The 23058-nt window shown below is 39.1% G+C and overlaps 1 protein-coding gene and 1 long non-coding RNA gene across 2 annotated transcripts in view; one reads left to right on the forward strand and one right to left on the reverse strand.

The window, feature by feature from the left end:
* Positions 1 to 23058, forward strand: part of LOC115215031 (E3 ubiquitin-protein ligase TRIM23) — a 39365-nt gene that overhangs the window by 1299 nt on the left and 15008 nt on the right. Inside the window, exons 2-3 of the mRNA XM_029784161.1 lie at positions 12882 to 13172; positions 15324 to 15602. Of these exons, the coding sequence (XP_029640021.1) occupies positions 12882 to 13172; positions 15324 to 15602 (570 nt within the window). The remainder of the gene's footprint in view (positions 1 to 12881; positions 13173 to 15323; positions 15603 to 23058) is intronic.
* On the reverse strand, positions 1642 to 19215 carry LOC118764619. Its single transcript, XR_005000432.1, has 3 exons — positions 19205 to 19215; positions 4057 to 4060; positions 1642 to 1786 (listed from the first exon to the last, which is right to left on the reverse strand). It is a non-coding gene; the product is annotated as an uncharacterized LOC118764619 (long non-coding RNA).

Here is a 23058-nt window from a genome sequence, read left to right on the forward strand (position 1 = left end):
AGGGGATAATTTTCTTATGAAGCTGGCTCGTATATTGCGTGGTTTTCCTACTCTTGTTGATGGCAGCCTTTTTCTGTAGGTCTAGTTTTGGGGATTGCTGCTATTCAATGCAATATCAGCATTGGATCACAGGAAAGAGCTTTTGAATCTTGGTGCCGCGCGCGTGTGTGTGGGAAGACTACGACGTATTTTCCAATGTTGTGTATAGTGTATATTAAATAAACATTCATAGTGATAGATAAAGGTTTACTGGTAATTAAGCTTATAAACTAATTAAGACAAAAACACACGCACAAAAAAAAAAATCTTTTCCCTATAATCAAATGCAAAGCTAATGGGTGGAGCTTCAGGTAAGATTTTCCATATCTCACGAGAAAGGAAAAGGTTGCGGAAGTGGGAGCAAAAATGTAAAAAAAAACAGACCATTTTTGTAAAAAAATGAAGTGTTTTTCAGAATTTTTATTTTCATTGTATGAAACACAGGAATGCTAAAAAAGTGAAGTCAAAAAAATACTATCCTTTTCCTTTCCCTTGATGTATGGGACAGCTAATCCCAAACTCCACCGAGTGACCTATCATCTCTGCGTTCTCTGTTTATCAATAGCTTTTACCCAGTCGCATTATTCCTGATATTCTTGTACATGGGAAACACTTTCTTATCCACCCACACAATATCTCACTTCTACAAGCTCCAAAGATTCTCTCTCTCTCTCTCTCTCACACACACACATCACCATCATTGCGCTTGCCGTCTTCATAATGTCCATTTCTCTATGCTTGTACGGATCAGGGGGAATATGTTAAGGCAGATTTTCTATAGCCACATGTCCTTCCTGTCATCAATCCCCACTTGCTTCCTAGGAAGGTATTTTCCCATTGCTGGACATGTCTCCATAGAAGATTGGAAATGAGAGACTCTGCTTGCATGATGGCGACACTTGTTTTTGATTATCCCATGATGTCAAGATAAAGACACAAACACACAGATACATATATGCTCACAGACAGACAGACAGACAGACAGACACACACACACACACACACACACACACAGTAGTCTTCTTTCAGTTTCCTTGCACCAAGTCCACCCACAAGTCTTTAGTCAGCCTAGGGCTGCAGTAGAATTACCTAAATTGTCACATAGCAGGACTGAACCTAAGATCATACATACATACATGCACACACACACACACACACACACACACACACACACACACACACATAAATATATTGGAACACTAGGCTTTGTTAGTAAATACTTCAGAAAGAGAAATTGACCAGCTGATTCGTACATTACAGGTGCAATATGTGAGTGGAATAGTAAAAATATGCAAGACTTTTCTTAAGTTCCAAATGTGAATTTGTCTGTGTTGACTGCATCCCAAAGCTGGAGCCTTGTATTTTTATTGGAAACTGGTTCCCTCCTCAGTGGAAGATTTATAATGATTAAAAAATAGAAGAGACATGCATGCACAAGTGTAACTGTGTGGTAAGAAGTTTGCTTTCCAACTACATGCTTCTGGGTTCAGTTCCATTGTGTGGCACCTTGGGCAAGTTAAGTGCCTTTTGCTATAGCCCTAGGTCGACCAAAGCCTTGTGAGTGGATTTAGTTGTTAGAACTGAAAGAAGCCCATCCTATATATGTTCTTTTCTGTTTTTAATCATTTAAATTCTTCCTTTGAAAAAGGAGCTGGGTTCTAGCGAAGATACAAAGCTCTATCATTGGAATGTAGGTAACGAAAACAATGTTACATTTTAAACCTGAGAAAAGTCTTGCATAGTTTTACTGTTCCATTCACAGATTGTATTTGAAATGTGTGAGTCAGTTGGTTGATTTCTTTTTCTGAAATTCCAAGCTTATCCAGATTGACAGTTAAGCATTCACTTATAAAACCAAGTGCACCAATTATTATTTGTTATAAATGTAAATTTGTAATCCGGATATAAAGCTAGAAGTTTCAAAGCAGTTGTCCATAGTTATCTTCTTTGATTTTCAAAAGAGATATTCACATCAGCAGGACAGTTGGCCTCTGTGATGATACATACTTTGTATATGTGTGTGTGTGTGTGTGTTTGTGTGTTACTGTCTCCTTGCCATGACATTGTGTGAATGTTATGGGTATCCTTCATTTGCAATCATCATCATTGTTTAACGTCCGCTTTCCATGCTAGCATGGGTTGGACAATTTGACTGATGACTGGCGAACCAGATGGCTGCACCAGGCTCCAATCTTGATCTGGCTGTGTTTCTACAGCTGGATGCCCTCCCTAATGCCAACCCAACCACTCTGAGAGTGTAGTGGGTGCTTTTACGTGCCACCGGGACGAGGGCCAGTCAGGCGGTACTGGTACATGCCACCTGCACAGCCATGAAAACACATCTAGTTATGAGGAAATATTAACTTACTTGGAAAGAGGTAAGGGTTGGTGACATATCAGTAACATTGTCAAGCTGTTGTTGACCTATAATTTTCAAAGTTATAATATTCATTGATTCACTGACACTTAAAACATTTTGCTCTTGCATTCTCCTGCGTCCTTTGCTCAATCACACTATTTCTTTCTGTTTTATTTAAATATAGACAGATTTTTGTTTCATTAGTGTAGTGTAACTTGTGTAGCTATTGATAAATTTGAAAACAGAATACTATATTACATAAAATTATGGATTAAACTGTCAAAAATAAGTGGAACAAGAAGAAACTGTTTGTTGTATTTATTTATGTATGTGTAGTATGCATGTGTGCATATATTTGTAATCAGAGATGTGTATATCGATCTATATATACATACATACAAGCACATCATCATCATTGTTTAACATCCATTTTCCATGCTAGCATGGGTTGGATGGTTCGACCGGGGTCTGGGAAGCCAGGAGGCTGCACCAGGCTCCAGTCTTATATGGCAGTGTTTCTACAGCTGGATGCCCTTCCTAACGCCAACCACTCCGTGAGTGTAGTGGGTGCTTTTTACGTGCCACCGGCACATGTATCACAACTACACTATCCATTTGATTTTTATTTTGATGTTGATGTACTTGACTCAATAGGTCTCCTCAAGCACAGCAGGTCACCCTATGATCCAAGGTTAGCACAGCAGGCTGTCCTGCGAGCCATACATACAAACTTACGTCATCATTATTTGTTTTACGATCCCCTTTTCCATGCTTGCATGGGTTGGACTTAGTTTCTTGAGGCAGATATTCTATAACCAGATGCTGTTCCTGTAGCCAAGCGAGGTAATATTTCTCCCTGGCCAGACATATTTACATAGAATATTGGAAAATAAGGATGCTGCTTGTATGGCAGTGACACTCACAACTCTCATGCGATGTCAAGACAAGGAGGACAAAGAAACAAATACACACACATTCACACACACACACACACACACACACACACACACCTACATACATACATATATACATACACACACATATATATGTATGTATATATATATATAATTGTTAAACAGGACATCAAACATTAAGGCAAACATCTCAAGTCATATACAATATTATTATAGGAAGAAATTCAAAATCTTACAGCTGTTTCTGAGATATCCCTGAGTATGGGATATTCTGTCATCAGACACGAATAGGGAAAATGAGAATGATATATATTAATGAGGTGACGACATAGAGGAAGGGAGTAAAAGAATAAGGAGAAGGAAAGAAAGAAGAAAAAAAAGTATAGAAGTTCATAGTTCAACTTTCCGAAGTTATAGAAACCAGAGTATGTCCTTAGGTGCGATGCTGCCTAGATCCATGTGCGTAAGTCCTTAGGTGCATTCCTGTATATATCCATGTGGTTTAAAATCCTGATGTAGTAAACATCCCAAGAAAAAAGACGCGTGCATATCAATGTTCAATATCAGAATGGTAGCTATTAAGTGGTAAAAATAAAGAAAAGAAAAGAAATAGAAAGAGATGTAGATAGAGTGAAGTGGGGGGATTTCAAGGATTGGCTATAGGATAAAGTAAGGTGCATAGGGGTAAGGTGTCTAAAATTCCTTCCCCAACAACTTTAAACTTTAAAACTATCAGACATCTACTACTCTCTTTAAATTCCTTTCATGTTGTTCTATATTTTTTTTACCTCATTTTCCTCTACCTCTTCATCCTCTCTCTTATCTTCTCAACCACCCCGTACACAATTCTGTGACATCATAGGAATCAAAGGGGTCCATGGGTGAAAAAAAAAATGGGTGAGAAACACTGATCTTGACTGATCCTAAGACACATGACTTAGCTGCTGAATATCCTTCACAAAGTTCAACATCTTAAGATCAGATCTCACTGCTTGTTCCTATTTTTTTTTCTGTGGAATGGTGAATTCCTGATGTTGAGATCTGGGATCATTAGCTGGAATCCTGTTGTATTGCTTCTTTGGTTACAAGGCTAGCACTACACATCATCATTATTTTAATGTTCATTTTTACATTCTTGCATGAATCAGATGGAGTTTATTGAGGCAGATTTTCTACAGCTGGATGCCCTTCCTGCCACCAACACTTACCTATTTCTGAGTAAGGTAATATCTCCCCATGGCTGGACATATTTTCATAGAATATATGAAATGAATGACATTCATTTATAGCTTTCATGTGATGTCATGGTGAGAAGAGAGAGAGAGAGAGAGAGAGAGAGAGAGAGAGAGAGAGAGAGATAGAGATAGACACACACACACACGACGGGCTCCTTCCAGTTTCTGTCTACCAAATTCACTCAAGGCTTTGGTATACCTAGAACTAAAAAGACACTTGCCCAAAATGCCATACAATGAGATTGAACCTAAAACCATGTTGTTAGGGAGCAAACTTCTCAACCACACCTACCCCTACACACAAGGCAAAATAAGCGATCACATGTTGTATCTTTTTTTCTTTTTTTTTATTGAGAAAAATTTGTTTAATTGCCATGCTGGTGTGACCTTCTAGTTATATTTTCTCAATAATGATAATCAATACATCATGTTTTGAATCACTTACAGTATGTATCAGCCTCATAAACAACCTATAAATTACATATATTTCCTTTCAACAAATTACATTTGACATATGTATTTCTTTGAATGCTTCCCATAGATGTCCTGTAGCGATCTATTAGCAAACAGTGCTAGTAATTTGGAATATGAAACATGTTAAACTGAATGTGAAAAACTTTGTTTACACTTTAAGAAAGTCTTTACAATTTGTATGGATCAGATGAGATCATTAGTGTACTTAAAGATGAGCTCTCATTTAAAAGCAAAATATCTGTTCTATATAGGCACAGACATGATTTTGAGATAAGAAGCTTGCTTCCCAACCACATGGTTCTCCTGGGTTCAGCTTCACTTTGTGGCACCTTGGGCAAGTGTCCTCTGCTATAGCACTGGGTTGACCAAAGCCTTGTGAGTGGATCTGGTTGACAGAAACTGAAAGAAGCCTTCCCCCCCAACACACATGCATGCACCTTTTATCTTTTATTTGTTTTAGTCATTAGACTGTGGCCATGCTGGGGCACCACCATGAAGAATTTTTTGCTGAATGAATCAACCTCTGTACTTATTTTTTAAACCTTGATACTTTTCTGTCAGTTTCTTTTGCCAAACCTTTAAGTTACGGGGCATAAAGCACACCAACACTGGTTGTCAAGTGATGGTAGGGGACAAACACAGACACAAAGATATGTACGTGTATATATGATGAGCTTCTTTCAGTTTCCATCTACCAAATCCACTCACAAGGCTTTGGTTGGCCCAAGGCTATAGCAGAAGACATTTGCCTAGGGTGCCACATAGGGGGACTGAGCCCAGAACTATGTGGTTGGGAAGCAAATCTCTTACCACACAGCCATGCCAGCACCTATTAAAAGAGACAGTCAGTGTACCTGGAGGATACAGACATTGCTACTGGTACCTCTTGCATGCTGAGTGAGCACTGAGTTAATTCTATGTATGTATGTGTGTGTGTGTGTGTGTGTGTGTGTGTGTTTGTTTGTGTCCCCTTATCTTGACATCATGTAATACTTGTAAATGATTGTTACCATCATGCAAGCAGTGTCATTCTGCAAGAACATGTCTGGCCACAAGGAAATATTACCTTGCTTGGGAACAGGTGAAGAGAGGATTGTCAACAAGAAAGACGTAAAGTTATAGAAAAATCTGCCTCAATACACTGTGTCAGACCCATGCAAGCATGGAAAAGTGGATGTTGCAATGATGGTGAATTCATGCACATGCCTCTGTATCTGTTGCAAATAGTTAATTTAAATTTACATTTGAGGAAACTGCACGCCTCTCAGCAGATGAGGGTTGGCTACAGGAAAGGTAGCCGTCAGTAGAAAATATGCTCCAACAAATTCCCTCAGACCTTTGCAAGTATGGAAGAACATCATCACCATCATCTTTTAAAATCTGCCCTCCCTGCTGGCATGGGTTAGCTGGTTTGACAGGAGTTGGCCAGGCAGAAGATTATTGTTATTATTAGTTTGTTTTGGCATACGTCAGTGTCTGGGCATTAAGCTTGCACAGCAAAATTCAGCACCTTTCATTTCAGACTTTTGTTCAGAACTTGTGAGCCATTGTTAGTTTTGATATTGGCTTTTATATTAACTCTCTTCCTTTCTGTTCAGTCTTTCAACACATGGACAATAGAGATTTGCTTTCCATTGTTTTTCAGCAGTAAATATATATATATATATATATATATATATATATATATATAATATATATATATATATATATGTATAAATACATACACACACACACATATATATATGTATATACACACACACACACACACACACACACACACACACATATATATATATATAATATATATATATATCTATATATATATATATATATACATATATATATATATATATATACATACATATATATATATATACATACATATATATGTATACATACACATATATATACACACACACACACACACACACATATATATATATATATATATATATATATATATCTTTGCTTAGCTTTGATGAGTATATTATTTATATTAACCCTTTCTGTTCTATTGTCTTTATCTAAAATTTTGTCAGTTTCATTATTTCCTAGTTCATGTTTATTGTCTCCTTAAATATATATATATATATACATACACCCACACATACATATATACATAGTGTGTGTGTGTGAGGGAGAGAGAGAGAAAGAACGTTTTATTTATTCATGTTGTCTGATATAACATTATATGCGTGTGTGTGTCTATCTATCTATATATATATGGGTGTATGTGTATGTATATATATATATAAATATATATCCTCTAAGTATTTTTTGTAGACCAACTGTAATTAATTTGTAATAAGTTTTTCACGTATATCCAAAATTCTCCTTCATGTTTGTTAATAGGATGTGTAACCAATATATATATATATCACTTTTAGGACAATAAATTTAGAATGCAATGAGCAGTCAACTGTTTTTTCTAGGTTTTCCAATTCACCGAATTTCTAAATATTATTTCAAAGTACTGGTATATTATTAGGTTGGCTAGTGTTGTTTATACATATATTTGTGACATTGAGTTTATTTTTTAACATAGCAGTGACTCTTCTGTAGTGATTCTTTCCAATAGTCTTGTTTTTTTCCCTATCTTGTTGTATTTCCATTTACTCCTATGTATTAGATTTCTGATTTCGGTACTAATTATCTTTTCCAGTTCTAATTCTATAATTTCTGTTGCTAAATCTAACTTAACCCTTTTTCTACCGACCCATTCAAGACTGCCCTTGGTTTCATAATAGAATTTCCTTGTTTTAAAGTGAACTATTCCATCAAAATCCATGTTGATTTATTCTGTCAAATGTAATGTTTATTTATTCACATTATTTTGAATTAATCATGCATTATTTTGTAGCTTTCAGATTTTGATGAGCTGTTAATTTTTAGAATGATATTGTAAGGTTGGTGTCAAAGGCCAGGTCTGACCAGTTTGAGCATAAAACAGGTAGACTAATTGCTGGTGCTGAAAGTCCACATTGTAAAAAGAAATAAAGATAGTGCAGCAAGAATCAAATACACCTTCATTGAGTATAAAAATTGTGCAAAATACTTGATTATTTAAGAAGCATGGGCTAGTGGTTAGGGTGTTGCACTCAGGATAGCAAGATTAGGGTATCAATTCCTGGACTAGGTGGTGTGTTGTGTTCTTGGGCAAAACACTTCATCTCATGTTGCTTTGCAATCATTTCAACACCTAATGTGAGGTACACTATGCCCCTGTTCAGGCACTGTTGATTTGATGGAGGGAGAGAGCTGATGTACAATAAATAATTTAATCACTATAACGAAATCGTTTGTGCAAGTTCATCAGCAAGAAATTGCAGAACCATCTTTCTTAAACTACAAGAGACTACAATCATATATATATATGAGAGGGTACTGAAAAGTTCCTGGTTTTAAATTTAAGGGTATCATGAAAGGCCTGGTTGGAGACCCAAACTTCCATGTTCTTTTACAGGGCTTAGAAAAAACTGAAGGACCACTCTAATAAGTGTGTGAATCTAAGAGGGGAATATATGTTGAGTAAAATCATAATTAACTGATCCTCTCGTATTTTCTTTTACCCAAAGCCAAGAACTTTCATGCACCCCCCCATATATACATATACATATATATATGTGTGTGTGTGTGTGTATATGTATATATATATATTATATGTATACACACACACACACACATATGTCTGTATGGTATGTGGTTTTGTTGTCTGTTTCTTCTGTCAGCAAATATCATTCAGGCCTGTTGTGCCTTCGAAGTTGTATGAAATAAGTCATCCCTTACTTGTAACATATTCATTCAGCCAATGCAAGGATGGGAAAATGGCTGTAAGAAGAATGATTTTGGTATTTGTATTTTCGAAAGTCATTTTGAAAGTAAATTTGATTTGTTTTTCAAGTACATATTGAGTAAATTTGATATAAATAATTGTCTTTTTTTTTTTTTTTTTTTCATTGTTAATGAAATGATGTGTGTTTTTAATAAAACTGCAATAAAACCTGACAAAACATGTTTGGTAATTTATTTGTTTGAGAAAATGAAAAGACAGAAATATTCAACTGACAGAGGAACGAGAATAATACATTCTGAGTATGAGATGTTTTGGTACGATTCAATACTGACTTATATGACATCAGACATTTTAAGGTTTCATTCATTCTCTCCATCTCTTTCTCTCTCCCTCTCTTTCTCTGTTAATGTGTGTGAGCATCTAGTTATATTTCTGTGTGTGATGTCTCTCTCTCTCCCTCTCTCACTTTATGCATGTGTGCATTTCTGTATGCATGCATGTGTGTGTGTGTTTGGCTTTAGTGCCAAAAGTTAAAAAATAGAAAAATAAATACACCCTTTTAAAGCCTAGCCAGGCTCATGGGCTTGGTTTCCCGGTTTCAATGGTGTATGTATTCCCCAGCTGGACGGGACGCCAGTCCATCACAGTGTTACTCATTTTTGCCAGCTGTGTGGACTGGAGCAATGTGAAATGAAGTGTTTTGCTCAAGAACACAACATGCCACCCGGTCCAGGAATCGAAACCACAATCTTATGATCATGATGCTGACACCCTAACCACTAAGCCATGTGCCTCCACAGTGCCAAAAGTTACTGTCACCAAAATAGGTTAAATGCCGAGTCAGCCATGCCAAATTATCAGAGTCTAAAAGGCAATGTCCAACTGTCTCATTCTGATGTTGGCTTCAAATTTTGGCTCAAGGCCAGCAATTTTGGGTAAGTGGGCAAGTCAATTTCATCAATTCCAGTGCTCAAATTGTACTTATTTTATTGATCTCAAAAGGATGAAAGGCAACTTGGTGGAATTTGAACCCAGACTGTAAAGACAGACGAAATGGCACCTAGCATTTTGTCTAGCATGCTAATATTTTTGCTAGCTCACTTCCTTGCTTAACAGAATTATTTCCATCCTTCTATATTCTGGTTGGCTTTGCCTTTCATCCTTCAGAATCAATAATTAAATATCAGGCAACAAATTGATTAAATCGATTGATTATATCCCTCCTTATAATTTTTAACTTCTGCCGGTCACATGATCATTTTTATCATTAATTAATTAGTTAATTAGTAAAGGGTTCTGGGCTAAATATTTTGCTGTATTGAGTTATACTCTTTCATTTCCTAAATTCAGATTCTGCTGGTGTCGAGTTTGCCCTTCATTTCTTCATGATCAATAAAATAGAGACCAGAAACTGTACTGGAATCTATAAATTATCTCAATCTAAACTTGTGACTTTGTTGTGTAAATGAATAAAATACAGTATTAATTAAAAATTTAAGCTGTCAGTAAACTTATTTAACTATTTCAATTTTACTCATCTTAGCAATTCAATATGCAAAGGATATCTAGTTGTCAATTTCTGTATATAAAGAAAAGTCAAATTCTTAACAAATTCATGAATTCAAAATAGTTCATCATCATTGTCATTATCTCCAGCATTTTGTCTCCATTTTTTCCATGTTGGCATTAGTTTGGTAGGTCTAGTAGTCCAGTTGCAGTTTCAAGTTGTAGTTCATATATTTATATATATATATATATATATATATATATATATCCACATCTTTGTCTATATATCTACCTTCTCTATAATGTTGCCACTTGATATGAACATTTTTGTATTAATGGAAAACCTCTATAATTGGCTGAGTACTCGGCATTTTAAATCTGTTGTAATACTTACAACATTTAATAAAATGATGTAGTATGAAACGATCGTACCAAATTACCGGAGTCATTCTTGTTGCTTATTTTGATTATAATCACCCCACGGATTTTTATGGATAACACCATACAAAATTCTGGTGCATCTAAATTAGGTACCATATTCATTTGAATCTATATATATATATATATATATGGTTTTTTCCATTGGTTACAATGACAATGTTCCAGTTGATCCAATCAACGGAACAGCCTGCTTATGAAATTAATATGCAAGTGGCTGAGCACTCCACAGACATGTGTACCCTTAACGTAGTTCTCTGGGAGGTTCAGCATGTCACAGAATGAGACAAGGCTGGCCCTTTGAATTATGGGTAAAACTCACTTTTGCCAGTTGAGTAGACTGGAATAACATGAAATATAGTGTCTTTCTCAAGGACACAATACATTGCCAGGTATCAAACTCACAACCTTATGATCGTGAGCTGAGTACCTTAACCACTTTGCCACTTAATTACGAATTAAGAGCAGCTCAAGTAATGTAAATATCATCACTTGCACATACACAGTGTATGTGTCTTGTTTATATGCCGAATTTTTTGCAGGATAGCATCCTGGGAATTCTTCCTATTCAATTCGAGGGTGGTAAAGAACATCTGAATGTCACATATGTTTGTGTGTAAACACACACATGTACACAAGCAAACACACGCACTCACATACACACATACACATGTATAATTTAAAGTTTATCTGTCTCGAGTGTACAGACCCAGTTAGGTGAGGGCTTATCTCTGTTTATATGTCATTTAAGTGATCAATAATGTAAGAATCTCCTCCAGAACAAGATGCCAGTCCATCATAAGGTTATTCTCTACCTCCCCAACTGTTATTAGTACTGATTTTCAGCTGAATGGAATGAAGTACCTTGCTTGAGGACACAAAACACTGCCTGGTCAAAGAATCAAACCCACAACCAAGCTATTGTGAACCAATCATCCTAAGCACTAGTCTTCAGTAGAGTTTTGGTCTACTCTTGTTTATCATAGTGCTAGTGCATGCATATACAGCTGTACTGTCCAAATCTCCGACCAATCACATACAGCTAGCTGGCATTCAATTGGCGTATCAAGTTTCGGGCATTTTGATTGGGTTTTGGATAGAAAATTCACCAAAAAGTCACTTCTATTGATTTTTTTAATGGCTTTGTGGGGTGATTGGGGAAATGTAAAGATGTGCACGACCACCCTTGGACGGTTTTGAATGACCATAGAAAGTGCGAGCCCTCTAGCTGAAAAATTGTGGATTTGTATAAAGGATACACACACACAAACATTTTGCTTTTATATATATAGAGATTATGTTTACCCAAGGTGTCACACAGTTAGAACCATGTAGTTGTGTGAGTCAAACTTCTTAATTACTTGGCTATGCTTTTGCTTATGTACAAAGACTTGGCAGACTGTGGTGTAGCTAGTACTTGTGCTGTCTGGGCCAACCCTTGAGTTTTCTGCCTGGGGACACCCATTGATTTTGCTCTCCACTAGCCTTAAGCCTATATAGTCGCAGGTGTAGCTGTTGTTTATAGCTTAGTCTATTTTGAGTTCTGTTAAAAGTTAATGTGTATTGCCAGGCTGAAGGACAAATGCTGTAAATACCGCCCAGAAAAAAAAATGTTCTGACATTCCTGGACATGTTAAAAAATAACTAATTTAGATATTTCATTCTTGATATGAATTCTTGTGTTGAAACAGATTTTGTTGTATCTTGGGAGGGTCATTATGCCAATAATAGATGCAAGCACTGGTTCTGTTTCACTTCTTCTTCTTCTTCTTCTTCTTCTTCTTCTTCTTCTTCTTCTTCCACCACCACCACTGCCACTACCACCACCACCATCACCACCCGTCCTTTTGGGTCAATGAAATAAGTACCAGTTGATCTGGCCTTGTGCCAAAAATTAGGAAGATTATTATTAATCAATTGGTTAAGCATTTAACCAATTAACTAATTGATTGTTTGATTAATCATTCTGTCAAGCAGTCAGTCAGTTGGTTTGTCAGTGTCCTTTCATTGCCATTTGCAACCTCATCAATAAACTACTCCAGGTGTTTCATAATATTTCTCCTTTTTTTACGTTGTGCAATTCTTTAATTTTTCCATTTTTTTCCCTGTTTTTATCTTTCCAGGCAGTATTAGAATGTCGATTGTGTGTCGAGGTGTTTCGATGTCAAGGTGACAAAGTGCCTCGGCTACTTTTTTGTGGCCACACTTTGTGTCATCAGTGTTTGACAAGGCTTACCTTGCATGGCAGAGCAATCCTGTGCCCATTTGACAGACAACCTACTGAAATTGGAGATTCTGGAGTATGGGGCTTAAAGAAGAATTTTGCACTTCTTGAACTTTTGGAGAAATTACAGTATTCTAAAAAAATGCCACTTAAAATATTTTCAGAAGCAGCTCTTGCAAAAGAAAAAGAGGTAGGTTAAGATAACATCTTATATTCTCTTTCAAAACATGGTATGTTTTTTTGTGTATAGTTTTTACTTGTAATAATTCAATATAAAATTTGGCTTCAGATGAAATGGGTTGTCTTTAGTTGATGTAAAATTGAGCTGAGAACAATATCTATTATATTAACAATAAAAGGGAATATGGTATAACTACAATAGCATGGAGAGTGAATGCTTTTGATAGAGAGTAGATTTATCAATCAAGTATATGTAGACATAACTGTGTGGTTAAGAAGATTGATTTGGAATCATGTTGTTAGGGGTTCATTTCCTCTACATGAATGTTGTCAGTTAATATTCTATACTGTAGCCATGGGTTGACCAATGCCTTGTGAATGAAATTAGCAGACAGAAATTGAAGAAACCTGTTGCATATATAATATATGTGTATCAACATTTAATGTCCGTTTTCCATGCTGGCATGGGTTAGACAGTTTTGTTGGAGATGGTATGTCGGAGACCTGCACCAGGCTCCAATTTATGTATATAAATATTGTTATTTAAAACAATTTGATTTGGCTTCACAGAAGTCTTACAGAAAACTAGCTTGTTCAGGTTCAGTATATATATATATATATATATATATGGATGTATGTATGTATGCTTGTTTTACATTTGTGTTTGTGTGTGTATGTATGTATTTATGTATATATGTATTATTATTATATTGTATATCATTGTCATAGGCATGGCTATGTGGTGCAGTAGTTTGCTTCTCAACTACAGGGTAGATGGAAGCGTGTCTGTTTCTCTCTATTTATGCTGCCCCTACTTCACCACTTGAAAAAATGAGGTTTGTGTTTGTGTCCAATAACTCAGAAATGCTATAAATCAAAGGATCAAAGGTCCTTTCAGAGCCATAGCCTCATAATGCCAGCCTCCCAGATTCTGTGGCACATATACCCCACCTCATTGCAGGATTACTCATTTTTGCCAACTGAGTGAACTGGAACAACATGAAATGAAGTGTTTTGCTCAAGAATACCACACATTGCATGGTCCAGATATTGAAACCACAATCTTATGATTCATGAGTGTATCATTCTAACCACTAAACCATGGAATAACTGATAATATATCTGACTTTTAACTACAGATGCTATAGATATCATCATCATCATCGTTTAACGTCCGTTTTCCATGCTGGCATGGGTTAGACGGTTCAACTGGGGTCTGGGAAACCAGGAGGCTGCACCAGGCCCCAATCTGATCTGGCAGTGTTTCTACAACTAGATGCTCTTCCTAACACCAACCACTCTGAGAGTGTAGTGGGTGCTTTTTACGTGCCACTGGCACAGAGACCTGAGGAGCTGGCATCGACCACGATTGGATGGTGCTTTTTACGTACCATTGGCACAGAAGCCAGTTAAGGGAGCACTGGCATCGGCCACATTTGGATGGTGCTTTTTACGTGCTACCGACACAGGGCTCACAACTAAAATTTCCGTTTGATTTGATTTTGATGTTGCTGATGTTGATGTACTTGACTCAGCATTGGCCATGTTTGGATGATGCTACTGGCACGGGGCTCACATTGTTGCTAAAATGTATATGAGACTTAAAAATTAGTACTGGGGCCAAAGCTGTGCTCTAGTGTGGCCACAGTCCAATGATTTAAACAAGTGAAACAATATAACATTATGAAGTGTTGATAGGTCCTGGTGTGAATGTGTGGTTAAGAAATTTGCTTCCCAACCACATGGTTCAGGGTTCAGTCCCACTGTGTGCCACTTTGGTTAAGTATCTTCTGTTACAGCCTCGGACTGACTGAAGCTTGGTGAGTGGATTTGGTAGGCAAAAACTGAAAGAAACCTGTATCATATATTGTGTGTATATGTGTGTGTATGTAGGTGTGAGTGTGCATATGTTTGCGTCTCCTTGTCTTGACATCATGTGACAGTTGATGGTTGTAAATGAATGTCATCCATTTCCAATATTCTGTAAAATCATACTCAGACATGGAGAAATGTTATCCTACTTGGAAACAGGTAAGGATTGGCAATAGGAAGGGCATCTGGTCATAGAAAATTTACCTCAATAAATTCCGTCTAACCCATGCAAATGTGAAAAAAAATGGACATTAAAAATGATGATGATAACTTTTTTTTTGCATTTCAGCTTGCAATAGTCTGTGATGAAAATGAGCTCCATACTGCTGTACTTTACTGCACCACATGCTGCACTCATTTGTGCATAGAATGCTCAGAAATTACACATGCAACTCGCACCTTAGCTCGACACAAGCGAGTTGCATTATCTGAAAAGCCGCGAGAAAATCCCAAATGTAGTTACCATCCGATGCATCTGGTGGAATTTGCTTGTTTGGAAGAGGAGTGTAAGATGTCACCCCTGATGTGCTACATATGTAAGGACTATGGACGACATGTGCGACATAAGGTAAAGATGTCTTGTTAAACTTTAATTAGTATTGTTTCATAATGGTTGCTCTTGTTTAACCCCAGGTCACTCCTAACTGAACACACCTGTGATCAAAGGCATACTAGCCATGGCCAAGGTTCCAGTTACACTAAAGCAAAATAAGACTGTTTTTTTATCTCTTGGCATAGTTTACCTCAGATTACATTAGCCAATGTGTTCTTCCTTTTTTTTTTGCTATTTTTAGGCACAGGTGTGGTAGTGTGTTTATGAAGTTTACTTCCCAACCACATGGTTTCAGGTTCAGTCCCTTACATATCTATGCATGTGTGTGTTTGTGTTTGTCCCCCAACCACCATTTGATGTTGGTTTGTTTTGGTGTTATGTCTCCAAAACTTAGCAGTTGGGTAACAAAAAAAAAAACCTCAATAGAATAAGTATCAGGTTTCAAAACAAAAAACAAAGGAGTACTGGAGTCAGTTTGTTTGACTGAACCTCAATGTGGTGCTCCAGTATGGCTGCAGTCCAATGACTGAAACAAGCAAAAGATATAATGATAATTAAATATGATGGGTGTAATATATACATTTCTCCTTTAACAGCCTTCAGGCTAAAACATATTTAGCTTCCCCCACCCCACCCCAATCCCTAACTCCTTATAAACCAATGTACGATTTTATTTCGTCCCATTTCTCGAGCTACTTGATGACAACACGGATCTCAGAAACATGCCCAGATAAGCGTTCTCCACTTTTTAACCTATCATTCATTCATATTTTTAAGCGCTGATCGTAAACCTAATCCCGTTTCTCTACTATCTTTATCTATATCGCCATTGCCAACTCGGCTTCCTGTCTGTTCTGTTTTCAGGCCCCTTCGTGTTATTCCATTCCAAATGACTTCTTACAAGTACTATCTCGCCCCCTCTCATTTAAATTACGTTCTACTAATATTTCCAAAGTTTCTAGATGGTGTGTAATATTCAATACGATTTATATTCATTCTCGCCAGATGGTGTGTAATATTCCCTACGATTTATATTCATTCTCGCTGCTCCTTCGAGGCGCCCGCCCTCCCACCCCCTCCACCAATAACCGGAAGTTTCTACTGCTGTCTTGACTCCCCCCTCCCGCGTATACATCCACGTCGGTTCTTTTTGATCATATGGAGCAATAACGGTGAAACGTATGCAGCTGTATGGAAGTTTCTAACCCAGTCTTACTTACCACCCCCACCCCCATCCCCATGTAGGGTTTATTTGATCATATAGCGCAAAAACTCTGAAATGTATGCAGGTTGAAGTCTAGTGTTTCAGTATGAAATCTGCCAACTGCAAGCTTTCTTTTCAGGTACATGACACGACTGTCCCTCATCCCAGGGTCTCAGAGGCCTACACCTCCCACACTCTCAGAGTTGGCACACTCAATGTTGGCACATTGAAAGGTAGGTCTGGAGAGATTGTAGAGCTGCTTGAACGGAGACGTGTGGATGTATGTTGTATCCAGGAAGTAAGGTGGAGAGGAGGTTCCGCTAGGCTCCTCACAGGCAAGGAACACAGGTACAAGATTTTCTGGGCAGGGAACACTGACGGGGTCGGGGGCGTGGGTATACTTCTTGCAGAGAAATGGGTGGGTAAGGTAATCGAGGTAGTCAGAGTAAGTGACAGAGTAATTAAAATTAGATTAGTCCTTCACCACAGGACAGCTACCATCATCTCGGCGTATGCCCCTCAACCAGGACTACCAGAAGGACAAAAAGACCAATTCTATGACACCCTATTGCGGACTACCTCGTTGACAAATGACAGTGACCTTCTCTTCGTGGCAGGTGATTTCAATGGACATGTCGGACGGCATGTCGGGAGCTTCCATGGCGTCCATGGAGGCTACGGTTTTGGCTCTCGAAATGAGGAGGGAACCAGGCTGCTGGAGTTCTGCGATGCAAATGACCTTATGGTCTGCAATACCAACTTCAGGAAACCCACCTCTCACCTAGTCACCTACCGTTCTGGCAGACACACCAGCCAGATTGACTACATCCTTGCCAGAAAAAAGGAAAGAGGGCTGCTTATAAATGCCAAAACCTTTCCAGGCGAAGAATGTACTCCTCAACATAGATTAGTAGTTAGCGACTTAAGGATCAGAGCTAAATGGTTGCCCAGAAGAAGACCTGCTTGGAGGAGAAGGGTCTGGAAGCTTAAAGATCCTGCAAATGGACAGAAATTTAGAGACATACTACTCGAAGCCTTTGACGAAATAGAAGGGGATATAGCTTCACTTAATGTGGAAGGCAACTGGAGATTTCTACGGGACAATCTGCTGACAGCCACTGACCAGATCTGTGGATGGAGCAAAGTACCATCTCGACCCAGAGTAACATGGTGGTGGAACTCTGTGGTTGACAGGGCTATTAGACAAAAGAGACAGGCTTGGAAGGACTGGAGGAACGGTGGTAGCAGGGAATTGTATCAGACAGCCAGAAGGGAAGCTAGGAGACAGGTTTATTTAGCCAGAGGGGAAGCGGATAAGAAAAAATTTGCCAATGTTCTGAGCCGTGAGGATGAAAGACTTGAGGTATTTCGTGTTGCAAGACAGTGTGTGAGAGAGAATCGTGATGTGGTAGGAGAGAAGTGTGTTCGCATGGATGATGGTTCACTTGCGCTAAATGAGGATGCAAAGAGAGAGGTTTGGAGATGCCACTATGAAAGGTTGCTGAATAAAGAAAATGAATGGGATAAAGAGAGTCTGCCGAATGTTGATCCAACAGAGGGACCAGCTATCCGAGTTGATAGTTCCGTGGTAGCTAAGGCAATTAGAAGCATGAAGACAGGGAAAGCCCCAGGCCCATCAGGAATTACTGCAGAGATGCTCAAAATATCTGGCAGTGTCGGCTATAACCTAGTCACTCGTATAGTCAACCAGGTGATACACGAAGGAGTCATACCCAATGACTGGTGTAGCAGCATACTAGTCAACTGCTACAAAGGTAAAGGTGATGCCCTAGATACAAATAATTACAGAGGTATCAAGCTGTTGGATCAAGTAATGAAGGTTACGGAGAGGGTCATAGCCCAACTAATTAGAGAGAGAGTTAGTTTAGATGAGATGCAGTTTGGGTTCGTGCAAGGGAAAAGTACCACGGATGCTATATTCCTGGTAAGGCAGCTGCAGGAGAAATACCTAGCCAAAGATAAGCCCCTGTACCTGGCTTTTGTTGACATGGAGAAAGCTTTTGATAGGGTCCCCCGATCCCTTATCTGGTGGTCAATGAGGAAACTAGGGATAGATGAATGGCTGGTGAGGACTGTGCAAGCCATGTACAGAGATGCCGTAAGTAAGGTTAGGGTTAGCAACATGTACACAGAAGAATTCAAAGTAGAGGTTGGGGTCCACCAGGGTTCAGTACTCAGCCCCCTCCTATTTATCATAGTCCTACAGGCAATTACGGAGGAATTCAAGACAGGTTGTCCCTGGGAGCTCCTCTATGCTGACGACCTTGCTCTTATTGCTGAATCACTATCAGAGCTGGAGGAGAAGTTCCAGGTGTGGAAGGAGGGTTTAGAATCGAGGGGCCTTAGAGTCAACCTAGCTAAAACCAAAGTACTAATAAGTAGGAAGGTAGACAATCCACAAATGTCTTCAGGAAGATGGCCCTGCTCGATCTGTAGAAAAGGTGTAGGTAGAAACTCTATAAGATGTACCCAGTGTAAGCTATGGACACATAAGAGGTGCAGCAATGTCAAAGGTAGGCTAACTGGGAAGATAGTTTTTGTATGTGGCAGATGCTCAGGAGCATTAACCTCCGAAAATCTGCAGAAAATAACTTCAGTCACTTTCCAAGGGGAAAAACTAGAAGTAGTTGATAGCTTCCGTTATCTAGGTGACCAAGTCAGTAGTGGGGGTGGGTGCGCTGAAAGTGTAACTGCTAGAATAAGAATAGCCTGGGCAAAGTTTAGGGAGCTCTTACCTCTGCTGGTGACTAAAGGCCTCTCGCTCAGAGTAAAAGGCAGACTGTATGATGCGTGTGTACGAACAGCCATGCTACATGGCAGTGAAACATGGGCTGTGACTGCCGAGGACATGCGTAAGCTCGTGAGGAATGAAGCCATTATGCTCCGATGGATGTGTAATGTCAGTGTACATACTCGACAGAGCGTTAGCACCTTGAGAGAAATGTTGTACCTAAGAGGCATCAGTTGTGGTGTGCAAGAGAGACGATTGCGCTGGTATGGTCATGTGGCGAGAATGGATGAAGATAGGTGTGTGAGAAAGTGCCAATCCTTAGCAGTTGAGGGAACCCGTGGAAGAGGTAGACCCAGGAAAACCTGGGATGAGGTGGTGAAGCACGACCTTCGAACTTTAGGCCTCACTGAGGAAATGACCAGCGACCGAGACCTTTGGAAATATTCTGTACGTGAGAAGACCAGGCAGGACAAGTGAGCCCAGCCCACTTATGAATGCCTTTCCTCCCTTGGACACAAAGACCTGTTGGGGCAAGCGAAGTCGATATAGAACCTCATCCGACGACAGGCACCCATGCCAACCCCCCTTTGCTTGCGAAGACATGTTGGGGCAAGCGAAATCGAAATCGAAGTCAAAATCGAATTGATCCAGCCAGGTTCCCTGGTCTGGTGGTACGTAAAAAGCACTATCCGACTCGTGGCCGATGCCAGCGCCGCCTCCACTGGCTTCCGTGCCGGTGGCACGTAAAATACACCAATCTGACCGTACGACAGGCACCCATGCCAACCCCCTTGCTTGCGAAGACATGTTGGGGCAAGCGAAATCGAAATCGAATTGAACCAGCCAGGATCCCTGGTCTGGTGGTACGTAAAAAGCACCATCCGACTCGTGGCCGATGCCAGCACCGCCTCGTCTGGCTTCCGTGCCGGTGGCACATAAAATACACCAATCCGACCGTGGCCGTTGCCAGCCTCGCCTGGCACCTGTGCAGGTGGCACGTAAAAAGCACCCACTACACTCACGGAGTGGTTGGCGTTAGGAAGGGCATCCAGCTGTAGAAACACTGCCAGATAAGACTGGAGCCTGGTGCAGCCTTCTGGCTTCCCAGATCCCCGGTCGAACCGTCCAACCCATGCTAGCATGGAGAACGGACGTTAAACGATGATGATGATGATGATGATGATTAGACACAGATATAAATTACTTTCTCTGTTTATTTACTTTAGTCATTAGTCATTTTCTAATTAAACTACTTTTTTAATTGAATCTATGTTTAAAGTTAAAGAATGCATTGGTAACTAATGAACTTCCAGAAATATGAGCCATTTCAATTTATAGTAGCCTTTCTGCTTTTTATATCAGAACCAGCACAAGAGAGACTCTGTGTGTGTGTGGGGGGGGGGTAAATTCATTTGCTATAGGTGTAGGAGTGGCTGTGTGGTAAGTAGCTTGTTTACCAACTACATGGTTCTGGGTTCAGTCCCACTGCATGGCACCTTGAGCAAGTGTCTTCTACTATAGCCTAGGGTCGACCAAAGCCTTGTGAGTGGATTTGGTAGACGGAAACTGAAAGAAGCCCGTCATATATTTGTGTGTATATGTTTGTGTGTCTGTATTTGTCCCCCCCAACATTGCTTGACAAATTATGCTGTTGTGTTTACGTCACTGTAACTTAGTGGTTTGGCAAAAGAGACCGATAGAATAAGTACTAGGCTTACAAAGAATAAGTCCTGGGGTCGATTTGCTTGACTAAAGGCGGTGCTCCAGCATGGCCACAGTCAAATGACTGAAACAAGTAAAAGAGTAAAAGGAGTATTGCACAGGCATGGCTGTGTGGTTAAAAAGCTTGCTTTACAACTATGCGGTTTCAGGTTCAGTCCTACTGTGTGGCAGCTTGGGTAAGTGTCTTCTATTATAGCTCTGGACTGGCCAATGCCTTGTGAGCGAATTAGGCATACAGAAACTGTGTGGAAACATGTGTGTGTATGTATGTGAGTCATTGTGTCTGTGTGTGTCCCTCTCTACTGCCTGACAGTTGGAATTGGTTTGTTTGTGTCCCTGTAACTCAGTGGTTTGACAATAAAAGCTGATAAAATAAATACCAGACTTAAACGATAAGTACTGGGGTCAATTTGTGTGATGAAAACCCTTCAGGTGGTGCCTCAGTATGGCTGCTGTCAAATGACTGAATTAAGTAATAAAAAATAAACAATAAAGACAGACTTTTCAGATCCTCTTAGATTTGACAAAATGGATAACTGGGTTTGCTTAGTTGGAAGGGAAAATTTAAGCAGGAAGAGTAGTCTACTAGACTGCAGTTTAGTGAAGAATGGTCAGGCAGAGTGTTTTTTATGGTATCATGTAAGTGATAAGAAGAGAGGGTCAAATGTTTTCATACTACAATAGCTTACTGCCATACAGAATACATTTGATTACTCTGTTTTATAGCTTTTGCTAAGGCAGGGGTATCTGTGTAAGAAGCTCGCTTCCCAGCCATATGGTTTTGGATTCAGTCTCACTGCTTGATACTTTAGGCCAACCAAAACCTTGTGAGTGGATTTGGTAGACAAAAACTGAAACAAGCCTGTTATATATATAGGGAGAATTCACAAAAAAAAAACAAAAGATGAAGGTGGTGTAGACAACAAACAGATGTATTAGTATAACACTCAAGAAGTGAAAAGGTCTTTAACGTTCCGAGCCTACGCTCTTCCACAGAAAGAAACAAGGAGAGAAAATAAAGAATGTGTAGTGGCTAGCGATCTATCATGGCGAATGCTGGACAGAGGGGTGTATTTGTGTGTGTGTGTGTGGTTAGAAGCTTGCTTTCTAAGCACATGGTTCCAGGCTTCGGTCCCACTGTGTGACACCTTAGGCAAATGTCTTCTGCTATAGCCTTAGGTTGACCAAAGCCTTATGAGTGGATTTGGTTTATGGAAACTGAAAGAAGCCTCATATATATATATATATATATATAAAGTTAATCCAAACAAGAAAACACAAAAAAACACAACAACACGAGGACATCGAACAAATATAGTATTATTAGACGCTCAGGAAAGAAGGGAAGAAGGAGGGTTTAATGTTTCGAGCGGAGCTCTTCGTCGGAAACATAGGAGAAGGAAAGATCCCGAGACGGGAAGACAGAGGAAAAAAAATCGCCAACGGTACACACGAGGTCACATTTTGAAAATATATATATATATACACATATGTGTGTTTGTCCGTGTCCACCACCCCTGCTTGAATACTGGTGTTGGTGTGTTTACATCGTCGAAACTTAGCAGTTCAGCAAAATATACCAATAGATTAAGTACCAGACTTTTAAAAAATATATATAAGTCCTGGGGTCGACTCCTGCAATTAAAACTCCTTGAAGTGGTGCTCCAGCATGGCTACAGTCTAATGACTAAAACAGGTAAAAGATATAAGATAAAAAATACACACATGCATACATATATATATGGTTATTCACATATACATGCATACATACATACATACATACATACATACAT

Source organism: Octopus sinensis, linkage group LG8 (genome assembly GCF_006345805.1).
Source record: "Octopus sinensis linkage group LG8, ASM634580v1, whole genome shotgun sequence".
In the NCBI taxonomy this organism is placed as follows: domain Eukaryota; kingdom Metazoa; phylum Mollusca; class Cephalopoda; order Octopoda; family Octopodidae; genus Octopus; species Octopus sinensis.